Source organism: Lampris incognitus, chromosome 11 (genome assembly GCF_029633865.1).
Source record: "Lampris incognitus isolate fLamInc1 chromosome 11, fLamInc1.hap2, whole genome shotgun sequence".
NCBI lineage: Eukaryota > Metazoa > Chordata > Actinopteri > Lampriformes > Lampridae > Lampris > Lampris incognitus.
In genome coordinates this window covers 9,975,116-9,987,741 of record NC_079221.1, presented here as the reverse complement: position 1 = coordinate 9,987,741, position 12,626 = coordinate 9,975,116, and the positions used below count along the sequence as shown (strand labels likewise).

The 12,626-nt window shown below is 44.8% G+C and overlaps 1 protein-coding gene across 1 annotated transcript in view; it reads right to left on the bottom strand.

The window, feature by feature from the left end:
- The window catches only part of col4a2 (collagen, type IV, alpha 2), a 99,456-nt gene that overhangs the window by 12,825 nt on the left and 74,005 nt on the right, over positions 1 to 12,626 (bottom strand). The window contains exons 23-36 of the mRNA XM_056289853.1: positions 10,360 to 10,432; positions 9,560 to 9,666; positions 9,265 to 9,448; positions 8,053 to 8,103; positions 7,654 to 7,728; positions 7,455 to 7,553; positions 6,594 to 6,815; positions 5,967 to 6,128; positions 5,670 to 5,840; positions 5,007 to 5,150; positions 4,773 to 4,898; positions 957 to 1,138; positions 371 to 434; positions 181 to 255 (exon numbers count right to left, since the gene is read on the bottom strand). Of these exons, the coding sequence (XP_056145828.1) occupies positions 181 to 255; positions 371 to 434; positions 957 to 1,138; positions 4,773 to 4,898; positions 5,007 to 5,150; positions 5,670 to 5,840; positions 5,967 to 6,128; positions 6,594 to 6,815; positions 7,455 to 7,553; positions 7,654 to 7,728; positions 8,053 to 8,103; positions 9,265 to 9,448; positions 9,560 to 9,666; positions 10,360 to 10,432 (1,735 nt within the window). The remainder of the gene's footprint in view (positions 1 to 180; positions 256 to 370; positions 435 to 956; positions 1,139 to 4,772; positions 4,899 to 5,006; positions 5,151 to 5,669; positions 5,841 to 5,966; positions 6,129 to 6,593; positions 6,816 to 7,454; positions 7,554 to 7,653; positions 7,729 to 8,052; positions 8,104 to 9,264; positions 9,449 to 9,559; positions 9,667 to 10,359; positions 10,433 to 12,626) is intronic.

Sequence of the window (12,626 nt, the reverse complement as noted above, 5' to 3'; positions counted from 1 at the left end):
TGAGGTGTGGACATGGGTGTGAGGTATGGCCATGGAAAACATAGGCCGACGTTCACTGTTTTATTCATTCACACAGATCTGATGAAAATGCACCATAATTTGCACATTTCTTATGATATCTAACTATTGAAATGTATTCAAAAGTTGGATGGAAACATAACCGTTTGCCTTGTGGCTTACCTGTTTCCCCAGTGAAACCAATCTCTCCTCTCAGGCCTGTTGATCCGGGAAGGTCGATACAAGTACCCTTATCACCTGTTGAAATATACTCAGAGTTGTCAAACTACTGCAGTACTGACAAGATAACTGCTTCCTTCTGTGCGCATAACGGCTAGTTTATGTCATTGTGGTGTGTATGTTAATGCTTCACCTTTGACTCCTTTCCGTCCAAAATCTCCTGAAGCACCATAGGCACCAGGGCTACCTTTAGCCCCCTAAAACAAATAACATACAAACAAACAACATATTATAACAATTTATAAGCATTTATTGCATTTATCTGTGCAGTAAAAACGTTACTGGAGCATCGGTTCACACACCACATGTCTCAGTAATACTTTCTTTCCGCACACAGTCAGGTTGCTGAATAGCTGACGCACTCACATGCACCTTACGTTGTTGCGTTATTGTGTACTTTTCTATATTGTCTATATAATGTATGAATTCATGTGTACATAGTCTATGTAGGTCTGTTTTTTTTTTGGGGGGGGGGGGTTTGGGATGGTGTGTCCCTTGTGTCCTTTGTGTTCAGGCAGAGAGAGCCAGAGCACAAAAATGTCATTGTATTTTAATACACGTGATAATAAAGTTGAACTTGAACTTGATTGTTTTGCAAAAGTGGAAGCCAAAGATCGATGGCTACATAAAACTTCACTGTTATATTTGTGGGCGCTGGCAGTTTTCACATATGTCTGTGGAGTCAATTCCAATTCATATCATGGCTTGGATTGGCTCACCTGGCTGCCAAACATCCCTGGGAAGCCGCTGATTCCACGGTTTCCAGTTTGCCCCGGCATTCCCTTTGGCCCTGGAAGTCCTTCTGCGCCCAGGTCGCCTTGATGACCCTTCTCATGGCTGGGGTCTCCGGGAAGACCATGAGTGCCCTCGTACCCTGGAAGACCAGGAAAACCCTTTTCACCTGAGGAGAGAGGGAGGGTGGTCAATACTGGATTACATAAGCAGTTTTTGGCTTTGCAAACTTGGGCTGTGGGGATAAGAGGAGAAAGACCAAGTTATTCACAGGTATAAAATGTGTAACCTAATCTATGGTTGGTGGTTTGTAATACTGAGAGCCTGTAAAAAGTTTAATCCATGTTTGACCATTTATAAGAAAGTTGTGTTTCTCTCTGTTGTAATGCCACTAGCAGGCGTCATGCAGTCTGCTGGAAGAGCGATGCAGACCGTCGTATATATCGGGTTTTTCCATTGGCACTTTTGGCCGCGCCGAGTCAAACCAGGCCAAGTTGATTTGCGTTTCCATTACCAGTTTAAACGCGCCGAGTCGTGCCTGAGATGGACTATCTCCGGAGTCAGGCCAAAGCGTGCCAGACCTGCCTCCGAGCGGATTGCGGTGATGTCAGTTGGCTTCGTCAAATGGGCTTCCCCTCTTCTAGATCCATTTTGTCATCCCGTCTCCGTTTTTCAAGCAATAAACGGCAGATGCCAAGCAAAACTGTAACAGCCTGAAAGTCTCCTTTATTAATCCCCTTGGGAAAATTCAGTTTCTGCAAGTTATCCCATCCTAGCTGTGACCTGTGTAGCTAGAAGCAGCGGGCTGCCGCCTTGATGCTGCGCCCGGGGACCAGCTCCAGTTCTTTTCCCATTGCCTTCGTCAGGGGCACAGACAGGCGTATCAACCCTAACATGCATGTTTCTACTGATGGTGGGAGGAAACCGGAGCACCTGCAGAAAACCCACCGCAGACACAGGGAGAACATGCAAACTCCACACAGAGGACAACCTGGGATGACCCCCGAGGTTGGCTAACCCCAGGGTTCGAACCTAAGACCTTCTTATTGTGAGGCAACAGCACTAACCACTGGGCTTCTGTGCCGCCCAAAATCCATGATAAGTAGCTGGCTACCAACTATGGAAAGCCACTGGGGCTAAATACACGTTGCAAAAGACTTGTACACACAGTCTTTTTTTTTTTTTTTACCTCTAAGCACGATAAAAAAGTACATGTAAAAAAGGCACTTGCCAGTGTTGATGCATCTTCAAGCACTTCAGCCAATGATGTTACCTAAATTTACATATATTTGCATACCACTACAAAAATTTCATCAGCTGATATGTAAGCAGATATGCACATTTGAAAGCGTGCTTGGAGGTAAAAAAAATGACCATGTCTACAAGTCTTTTGCAACACACATTTAGCCCCAATGGCCTTCCATACCAACAACCGTTGCACGGTGCAATAGTTGTCATTACCCGATCTGTACCAGAAACCCGATTTGTATAACGCATGAGCGTAAATGCATCTACTTCCTGTCACTGCTATCGTTTTACGACATAGTTTTGTAGCTAGATTTGTTTTATTGACATGTTTAAATTCAACATATGACAACAAAAGAATGAGGGGGTAATAAAAGTAAAGAAAATTAAATAAATTAAATACATAAATGAAAGGGAGGACAGTCCTAAGGGTTCTCCGCAAGTTCAGGTTCTTCTATCAAGTCAGAGAGTTCCGAGGCCTTCTTCTTCTCCATTAACCTCAGTGATGAGAAATAATGACACAGTTCCCTATGAAATACACAGACGTTTGGCTGCGTTTTCAGGAATCTGTTCTTATGTAAAATGAACTTTCCAAGAATAATAATTGTGTTAATTGCTAAATCATGTGTCAAATTTAGGAAACAACCAGTAATGCAGGTCTTCCCAAAAGGCCCCAGCAAACTGACATTCATAAAACACATGTTCTGTTGTTTCAGTGTGTTCATAGCAAAATGAGCAGTTGTTGCAGTCTAATCCAAATCGATGTCTTAAAAATTCTCCAGAAGGATTTATTCCATTGAGAATTTTAAAGTGCACTTCCTTTACTTTTGGTGCAACTGGAAACTTAAAGAAATTTGTTCTCAATTTTTTTCAGCTTCGTCTTTGGAGAAATATTGTAAAATTGAGCTTCTGTTTGACGAAAATGGATATAATTCTTTGACAAAGACTCTCCGGACTGTGGAGTTGGGCAATTTTAGACTGGATCGGGCAATATAGTAAACAGCACTAAAGAGAGCGCTGCTTTTAAATGTCATCGCACAAGTGCATCGTCAGTTAAAGACACACCCTCAAGCGCTGCTGCAGTGGAAATGTGAATCCTAGCCATGCTGGGCTGATGCGCCGAGTCAAACAGAGCCAAGTCGAGCCAGCACGTATATGGAAAAGTGGCTATAGACGCAATGCTGAGAAACTGCACCGGTGTCACTCCTCAAACCAGAAAAGACAAGCCCAAAGCCAACTCCCACAGACAAGATGGTGGAAAGTGGCTGGGAAGACAGCCAGTATAAATCAGACTAATAGTGTCCTTTTTAAACGCTTGATGTAATGAGCTGCCATCCCAGTCTTACTGGCCATGTGCTGAGCTGATGTGACGTCCAAGCATTTACACAAGACATCCGGGGGATTTCTCCGACACCTTCACATAGTTTACATGGAATCCTTCATGATGAGGACGTTCTGATTCAAAACTGACTTTCAGAGACAGATGTATCATTTGTATGAACTGTTTAGTTTCAATCATTCATATGAATTGTTAGTTATAATTTCTTCCTAGCTGTACTTTTACCATGGGTTTTGTTTTCCTTCTAAAAAAAAAAGTTTTTAAAAAATCTAACAAGTCGATTTGTTCTTCTAGAAGAAACTTCAGGACTAAGCTGGCTAATGTCAACACAGCGTGACAGTTGTCACTTAAACGGTGGGTGTGTCCGGGTAGCGTTGCGGTCTATTCCGTTGCCTACCAACACGGGGATCGCCGGTTCGAATCCCCGCGTTACCTCTGGCTTGGTCGGGCGTCCCTACAGACAACTGGTCGTGTCTGCGGGTGGAAAGCTGGATGTGGGTATGTGTCCTGGTCGCTGCACTAGCACCTCCTCTGGTCGGTCGGGGTGCCTGTTCAGGGGGGAGGGGGAACTGGGCGGGAATAGCGTGATCCTCCCATGCGCTATGTCCTCCTGGTGAAACCCCTCACTGTCAGGTAAAAAGAAGCAGCTGGTGACTCCACATGTATGGGAGGAGGCCTGTGGTAGTCTGCAGCCCTCCCTGGATTGGAAGAGGGGGTGAAGCAGCGACCGGGATGGCTCGGAAAAGTGGGGTAATTGGCCAAGTACAATTGGGGAGAAAAAAATCCAAAATTTAAAAAAAATGGTGGGCATAACTCAAATTGAATAACTCAAAACAAAGAAAAAAACTAAAAGTGTGAAAATGAAAACATTTTAAACATTAGGAACTATTTTGAAATGGGAATTTATCTTTAATATCGAGTCTCACTAGCCAGATTCTGGTTGACCCCGTTTACCAAACTTGGGTTAAGAGGGAACGGACAAGAGTTGTTTCGTTTTGAAGAAACTAATCTCTGTTCTGGACTCCAAGTGACGGTGCTCCTCGAAAGCAATGTCGAGAACAATGAAATCTGTACTACAAAGGGCTTGGAAGGGAAAGGGTGGGATATATCCGACCAGATTTAGGCTGCACCAATCAAAGCACTGTGCAAGTTTCTCATCCAATATCTGATATACTATATTTGGAAGTATTTCCACTGCTTTAAGACTGTTCACACATACCCCTGGGTCCAGTGAAACCCTCTTCCCCTGATGTTCCATGGTCACCCTTGGCTCCCTTCATGTCAGCGATGACCTGACGAGGAACGTGAGGCTTTTCCCCTGGTGGTCCTCTCAAACCACGATCACCTGAGACATGCAAGGAGGAAAGGAAGGACAGGTGTATGTGTCGTCATCTTCACATAACATATCTGACAAATGAGCCACTGGAAAATTTCACTAACAGAAAGGACTCACCCTTTTCTCCACTCGTGCCCATGCCTCCTTTATCGCCAGCCAGACCTGGGACCCCAGGCTCTCCCTTTAGGCCGCTATGCCCCTCAAATCCTGGGTCTCCCACGTTCCCCACAAAGCCCAACATTCCTGAAGAACCTTTAATCCCTGGGACATAATTGGACATGAGAAGTCACAAAAAAAAAAAGAAAGCATTGTGATGTACATAAATATACTTTAAATTTACATCCTGAAAACATATGTATATCATACAATTTAAAGGCCAACTGCCGCTTTTTTTTAACCTACACCTTATTTTCCTGTAATTAGGTGTCAAACTGAGTGTTAGGTGGCAGAATCTTTTAAATTGGTTCAATACTAAGCAAGTTAGCATCAGCCGACTGCTACACAGCAAGCTGCAATGTAATTCTTCACTAAATAACATCCACTAAAAGAGCTCTTTCTGGGCACCAATAGGCCCAGAATATTATTAGAGGGCCTAAAGAGCCTGAGCCACAATATCAATCATGGGAACATATAGTAGATACCAATCCATTTCTAACCCAGAGCACAGATCGCTCTGTAATCCTGCTACGAGTTGAGCTGTTGCAGGAAGTGAACAGTGTGAGATGGATGAAAGTAAAAAAAAAAAAATTAAAAGAGGTCTATCATTGATATAAGACAAACCCTTAAGTCCTGGAAGGCCTGAAAAGCCGTCTGGGCCAGGCACTCCGTGGTATCCTGGAGGACCACTCTCTCCTACGGTGCCATTGTCACCAGAAGACCCTGGGTTGCCTTTGAGTCCAATTGGACCTGGAGGGCCCGGGGACCCATCACTTCCCCTCTCTCCAGTCAGTCCTGGACAGGATGATCAAACACAGCTATGTTTGACTCATGTTTATATGCTGTGTCATTTTTCTCTCAGTGAGTGGACATATGTAATGTGATGTGATCAGTCTGTGTGTGTGTACTTGTATACCAAACCTGTTTCTCCAAAGACCCCAGGTGATCCAGGTTGGCCTGCTATTCCAGGCACACCAGGGTAGCCATACTTCCCATCTGGTCCAGGTCTCCCTTCCTTCCCTTGTAGGCCTGGAGGGCCAACCTCACCCTTAAAGCCAATCATACCAGGCATGCCAGCCATTCCTGGAGTGGACAGACAATAAGGAGAATAACTTCTTAAAATTTTTGAAATTGTGGTTAATGCTGAAATTTAGACAGCAATACTTTTTAAATAAAAAAAAAAAAGAGTATGCAAGCAACTAACATGATAAATCAATTGACCGTTTATCTTAGTTATCTTGAGGGACAGAAAGGTAATGTAATTCTGATTCCTTAACAAAAGGTTTACACTTTAAACTTTGCGGAGTATACTTTGTGGAAGACAACGCTCTCAGCTTAACAAGGTACCCACTGACACACGTTTACATCTGCTTATAGGTAAGTTAGCTACCTTAGTCTATTTACAGTCCTGACATGACTATTCATAATCGTAGTGGAGCTTGAACGTTTGTCTGGTCCATCAACAGTAAGGGGGGTGGGGGTGGAGAAGTTTTGCAAATGGTCAGTTATGTTTTGATGAGTTAGACACTATGTGACCTCATAGCTGACCTGGGTAGCCTGGCTCTCCTTGATTTCCGTCAATGCCTTTAACTCCCTGAAACCCTGGTGGGCCCGAGTCACCGGGAGGTCCATGCGATGCGTCGAGGATCTCACCATGCAGACCCTTCTCACCTGGTGACCCGTCCCGGCCGCGGATACCGGGTAAACCGGAGTTTCCTACCACACCTTTGCTGCCGGGTAGACCCAAGTCACCACGTATGCCGACAAAACCTGGATGGGAGATTCAACGAAGGAGATGCATTGAAATTTATATTCAACTTCATCTTGAACTGCTCCATATTCATAGCTATATTAAACTTTATCTTGTACTGAACAATGCACTTTGTGATAGCTATGCATTTTGCAATACTTATACACAATTTCCAGCAGTACATAATAATATATCGTTAATCTATATTCAACTTCATTCTTCACTGCTACATATTGTTGCTGTTGGCAACAATATGCAGCAGTGAATATGTATGTATGTATGTATGTATGTATGTATGTATGTATGTATGTATGTATGTATGTATGTATGTATGTATGTATGTATGTATGTATGTGTATGTATGTGTGTATGTGTGTATGTATGTATGTATGTATGTATGTATGTATGTATGTATGTATGTATGTATGTATGTGTAAAGTACATTGTAAGTTCTGACAACTGAAGACAAATTCCTTGTATGTGTAAAAGTGAACTTGGCCAGTAAAGCCTGATTCTGGTGATGAACGAAACCCATCTGGGTGCAAGAAAATTGTTGTATTTTGCAGATCACAACCAATTTTCCAAAATAATCATATTCTACACAATGTTTAAGTCTATTGAGGGGTATGGAAAACCTGTGTTTCTTTATTTATTCTGACCTGGATGTCCAGGAGAGCCTCCTGTGCCTTGCTCTCCTCTTTCTCCTTTCTCTCCGTCAGTGCCAGCGGGACCATGTGGTCCCTTGTGACCTGGTGGGCCTGTTCATGGCAAAGTATAAAAACGGCATCAAACACAACTTGATCAGCTTCCACGAAGGCAACAGATAACACTGGTTTCTTTGCTTTCTTGTCATGTTACCTTGAAAACCTGGTAATCCAGTGGGTCCTGGAGGACCAGAAAACCCTGGAGGTCCTGGGACGACGTGGCAATCACCTGTTAAAAAATAACCCGACCCCCAAAAAAAACACACTCTTTAGGAAGAAACCATGGCTTTATGCTGGAAAAACTACCATTAAACACATAGGTGGAGGTGGTAGTGCTTATTGCCTCGCGTGGATTGTGGTTCATAGCATACCATTATCAATTACACTGTACATATGCTGAGTAACTAAACAAATTTAAATGGTCAGGGGAAAACTATAAAAAAGGGAATCAGCGACAAACCAACATGCACATTTGCTCAACCAACACAGAAGCAAAGCACAAAACAGTTGGTACAAAGGGATCTATCAAGGAAGATGCTGTTATACCAGCTACCTGTTACATCCCACTGTCCTCCATCTCCTCTTGCATTAGGACTACAGCCTCCTTTCAATTGCAAATGAGAGACCGAGAGAGAAAGGAAGAGAGAGAGAGACAGAGAGAGAAAGGGAGAGAGGAGAATAAAAGAGGCAGTCGAGACAAGAGTTATTAAAAAGCAAAATCTCAAACAAGCTCCCCCACAGCTGGTTTGAGGGATGCAGCTGCTGCATCAGGGCTTTCCTCTGAGAGATTGTCAGAAAGAGAGGGATAAAGAAAGAGGATAAAACACAGCCACGGAATTATTTGTCATGCTTTTTCGCTTACACGATAAGCTGTTAATGTTCAACTCCCATCTTGGTCTCTCGAATAAAGGTGCTATGTGTAATAAATATCTTTGGATTTTCTGAAACATAATCCATCCATTATCCAAACTGCTTATCTCCACTCAAGGTCGAGGGATGCTGGAGCCTATCCCAGCAGTCATTGGGTGGCAGGTGGGGAGACACCCTGGACAGGCCACCGGGCCATCACCCCCCCCCCCCACACACACAACACACACACACACAAACACACCTAGGGACAAATTAGTACAGCCGATTCACCTGACCTACACATCTTTGGACTGTGAGAGGAAACAGGAGCCCCTGGAGGAAACCCACGCAGACACGGGGGGACATGCAAACTCCATACAGAGGACGACCCGGAATGACTCCCAAGGTTGGACTACCCCGGGGTTCGAACCCAGGACCTTCCTGCTGTGAGGCGACCGTACTAACCACTGCGCCACCGTGCTGTGAACCACTGTGCCGGCGGCAAAATAAGTCTAGTAAATATTGGTGGGCTTTGCTGAACGGTACTGACTGAATGATTCAATTCAATGAGTATCAGTAGCCAAGCGTTCCCAGCAAACGATATCCCCAGAGGGCGTTCATACATCCGTAAATGGCAGATGTCGGAAAACATGCTGTGCATCTGCTGCCTTTCTGAGTTTGTCTTGCTTGCCTCAGTGTTGCGATGTGATTTGATGTTTCATTGCTGTTATTCACGTTACTGAATGATATGGGTCAGTGTTCAAGCAGAATTACACATAGCATCTTCAAATGATAGAAAAAGCAGCTTTGTACTAAAAGGTAGAGGTAAAGGAAGTATGTTTTGGAGACAAGCAAAAAAAATGGAAACGTTACAGAAAAAAAGGTCAAAATGTGTGTGAAGTCACATTTTCCTCACCTGGGCTACCGGGAGGACCAGGAACACCACCATGGCCCGGCAAACCATCATCTCCTGGTAAACCTGGTCTGCCTCTGGCGGCTCCCATAGCCTGGCCTGGTTCTCCTCTCAGCCCGGCTACACCAGGTAGACCTGAGTGTCCGGAGTAACCTATGTCTCCAGGCTCTCCCACGGGGCCCTCTCCCTGTTCAAATGGAGCAGAATGATCACTTCAGCGGTGATGGTACATAAAAACCATGCATCTGGATTGTAGCGGGTGGTAAAAAAGGGAAGGAGGGGGTCGGCATGCACTTACTTGTGTACCGCGGCTGCCAGGGAGCCCATGGGCACCAATTTGACCTGGAGCCCCCTGTACTCCTGATTCGCCTCCTCGACCGGGCTCCCCGGGGCTGCCAGGATATCCTGTGGGTAACATGGGTGTACACGTGTGGATGTGTGCATGCACCCACAAAACACAAACACAAACACACAAACGCACATTTGTTTAGATATCTTTGTGGCGACAAAAAAAATGTATGTTAGTGTCAAAATACTATTTCCCCTAACCTTGAACCTGTGCCTAATCCTAATTTTTGATGTTTTTTTTTTACACCTTGTAGTCCAACAACTCTAAAAAAAAAAAAGCTGAGTTTATTGACAGATGAGGAAAAACACATAAAATTGTTCAAAAAAAAAATTCATGACGGACAACTTTTTGGTGCATAAACCTAATGGAAAAACATGAGGTTGTATTTATTTAAAATGTAAAATCTTTGGATGGAAAATTTGTACTTGGTGAACAAAGGCCTTTCCTATATTACCAGACTTTAGCCCAATTGTAACCCCAGCTGTAAACCTAGACCTTAGACCAGAAATAACCGCTTTCCTTATGGGGAACCCTGAGCAGGTGACTCATGATGTGACTATCCTTATGAGGACATTCAGCACTCAAAAGAGTTGAAAAATGAAAATACAAAACACACACACAGCAGACAGACAGAGTGATGTATTTTGGGATCATACATATAAAATTCTTCTGTCAAACACACATATATAACCCTTGAGTTTTTTGTTTTGTTTTTTTTGAGCGACATGAAACAAAAGACATCAACCCACCTTTATCTTTGACCACGGTGGTGTTCCCCTTCCTGCCTTTGGGACCGTGAAAACCCCTGGGACCAGGAAATCCCTAAAGATGACACAATGATAGATTAATTCAGCGAGTTCATTACATTCCTCTGTTGCTCCAGTTATTCGGCCTCCAGTCAGCGAGGTTTCACCTGTCAGAAGAGAAAATCAGCAGCACTGGCGGTACTGAAGGACCCGTTGAGAACCACTGGACTAGAAAAATGGTACTGGCAACTGTTGGCCTACTGTATAGGTCTATAGACTATTTCTATTTCTGAAACACAAGTAATATTTGGTGCGACCCCACAGAACCTACATACAGACCATGGGGCTAAGAACTAGATAGCTTTTGCAGACCCGTTAGCTTGTAGACTAATATTGGTTGAATGGGAAAAAAAATTTCCTGCAACTTTTCATTATTGAATCAAAACCCTTGTGCATTATTTGACATTAGAAAACGTTAAATACGCAGCAAGAGGCTGTATGACTAAAGGTAAAATGAGTACCATTTGTCGGTTGCGGTTTGTAAACGCAACATTCAAAGTTGCCCGCCCGGCTCAACGTCACCAGAAGGACACGGCCCGACCGCAGTTGCCAGAACACATCCCAGCGTAAAGGCTAACTCTGCGTCGCTCTTCATTCCCACCCTCTCCCTCAGTGCTCGCCAGTGGGTGAAAGCCAACCCCAGATTCACTCTTATTTTGGAACGAGCTTTGTCTGCTCGGCATTTTGCCTCGCTATATTTGCGTCTTTTCGGTGCTGTGTCCGCCAGTCTGTGCTGACCTGCTGGCCCCCATTTTCACAATGATCTTCAACAGATCACTGGAGCTGTGTGAAGCCCCCTCCTGCTTCAAGAGCTCACCTATCACCCCGGTCCCCAAGAAACCCCGTATCACAGGATTAAATGACTACTGGTTGATTGCCCTAACGCCTGTGGTCATGAAATCCTTGAAGAGACTTGTGTTGGCCCAGCTGAAGGAAATCACAGGCCCCCTGCTTGACCCCCTGCAGTTTACCTACTGAGCAAACATGTCAGTGGAGGATGCAGTCAACATGGGATTGTACTACATCTTCCAACACCTTGACTCCCCAGGGACACATGCAAGGGTCCTGTTTGTGGACTTCAACACCATCATTCCAGATATCCTCCACTCCAAACTCACCCAGCTCACTGTACCAGTCCCCATCTGCCAGTGGATTAAAAACTTCTTGACAGAAAGGAGGCAGCAGGTGAGGCTGGGGAAAATCACATCCAGCACCCGTACAATAAGCACTGGCGCCCCCCAGGGATGTGTGCTTTCTCCTCTACTCTTCTCCCTCTACACCAGTGACTGCACCTCAGGAGACCCATCTGTTAAACTCCTGAAGTTTATGGACGACACAACCATCATTGGCCTTATCCGAGATGGTGACCAGTCTGCATATAGACGTGAGGTTGATCAGCTGGCCCTCTGGTGCAGCCATAACAACCTGGAGCTGAACACTCTCAAAACTGTGGAGATGATAGTGGACTTCAGGAGCAGCCTCCCCAACACTACCCCCCCCCACCATACTCAACAGCATGGTGTCTATGGTGAAAACCTATAAATTTCTGGGTTCCACAATCTCCCAGGACCTAAGGTGGGCATCCAACATAGACACAACCATCAAAAAGGCCCAGCAGAGGATGCACTTTCTCCACCAGCTCAGGAAGTTCAACCTGCTTCAGGAACTACTGATTCAGCTCTACAATGCAATAATCCAATCTGTCCTCTGCACATCCATCACTGTCTGATGTGGTTCGGCCACCAAACAGGACAGGGACAGACTATAACGGACAGTTAAGCCTGCCGAGGAAATCATTGGTGCTAACCTGCCCTACATTCAGGGCGTATACACCTCCAGAGTCAGGAAACGGGCCGGCAACATCACTGCAGACCCATCACACCCTGGTCACGACCAGTTCCAACTCCTCCCCTCTGGTAGGTGTGTGACAGAAACTTACCAGTTATCCTTTAACCTAATGCACCCAGGCGCCATGTCTCTATCTGGCCTTCTGTACTCCACGGATCCTCAGCACAAACATCTTTTGTAAACTGACCTGTCCTTGACGCACCCAGACAACACGCCATCCTACGTGACTCAAACCAACTCTAACCAGCCTGCTCTGGGTAGCGGACAGCTACAAGCATCCTGCTTATCAGCTAGCTGCCTGCAACCTTCCCTATAAAGCATACACATTCCAACCCCTCATCATCAGACCTTGCAGATTGCCT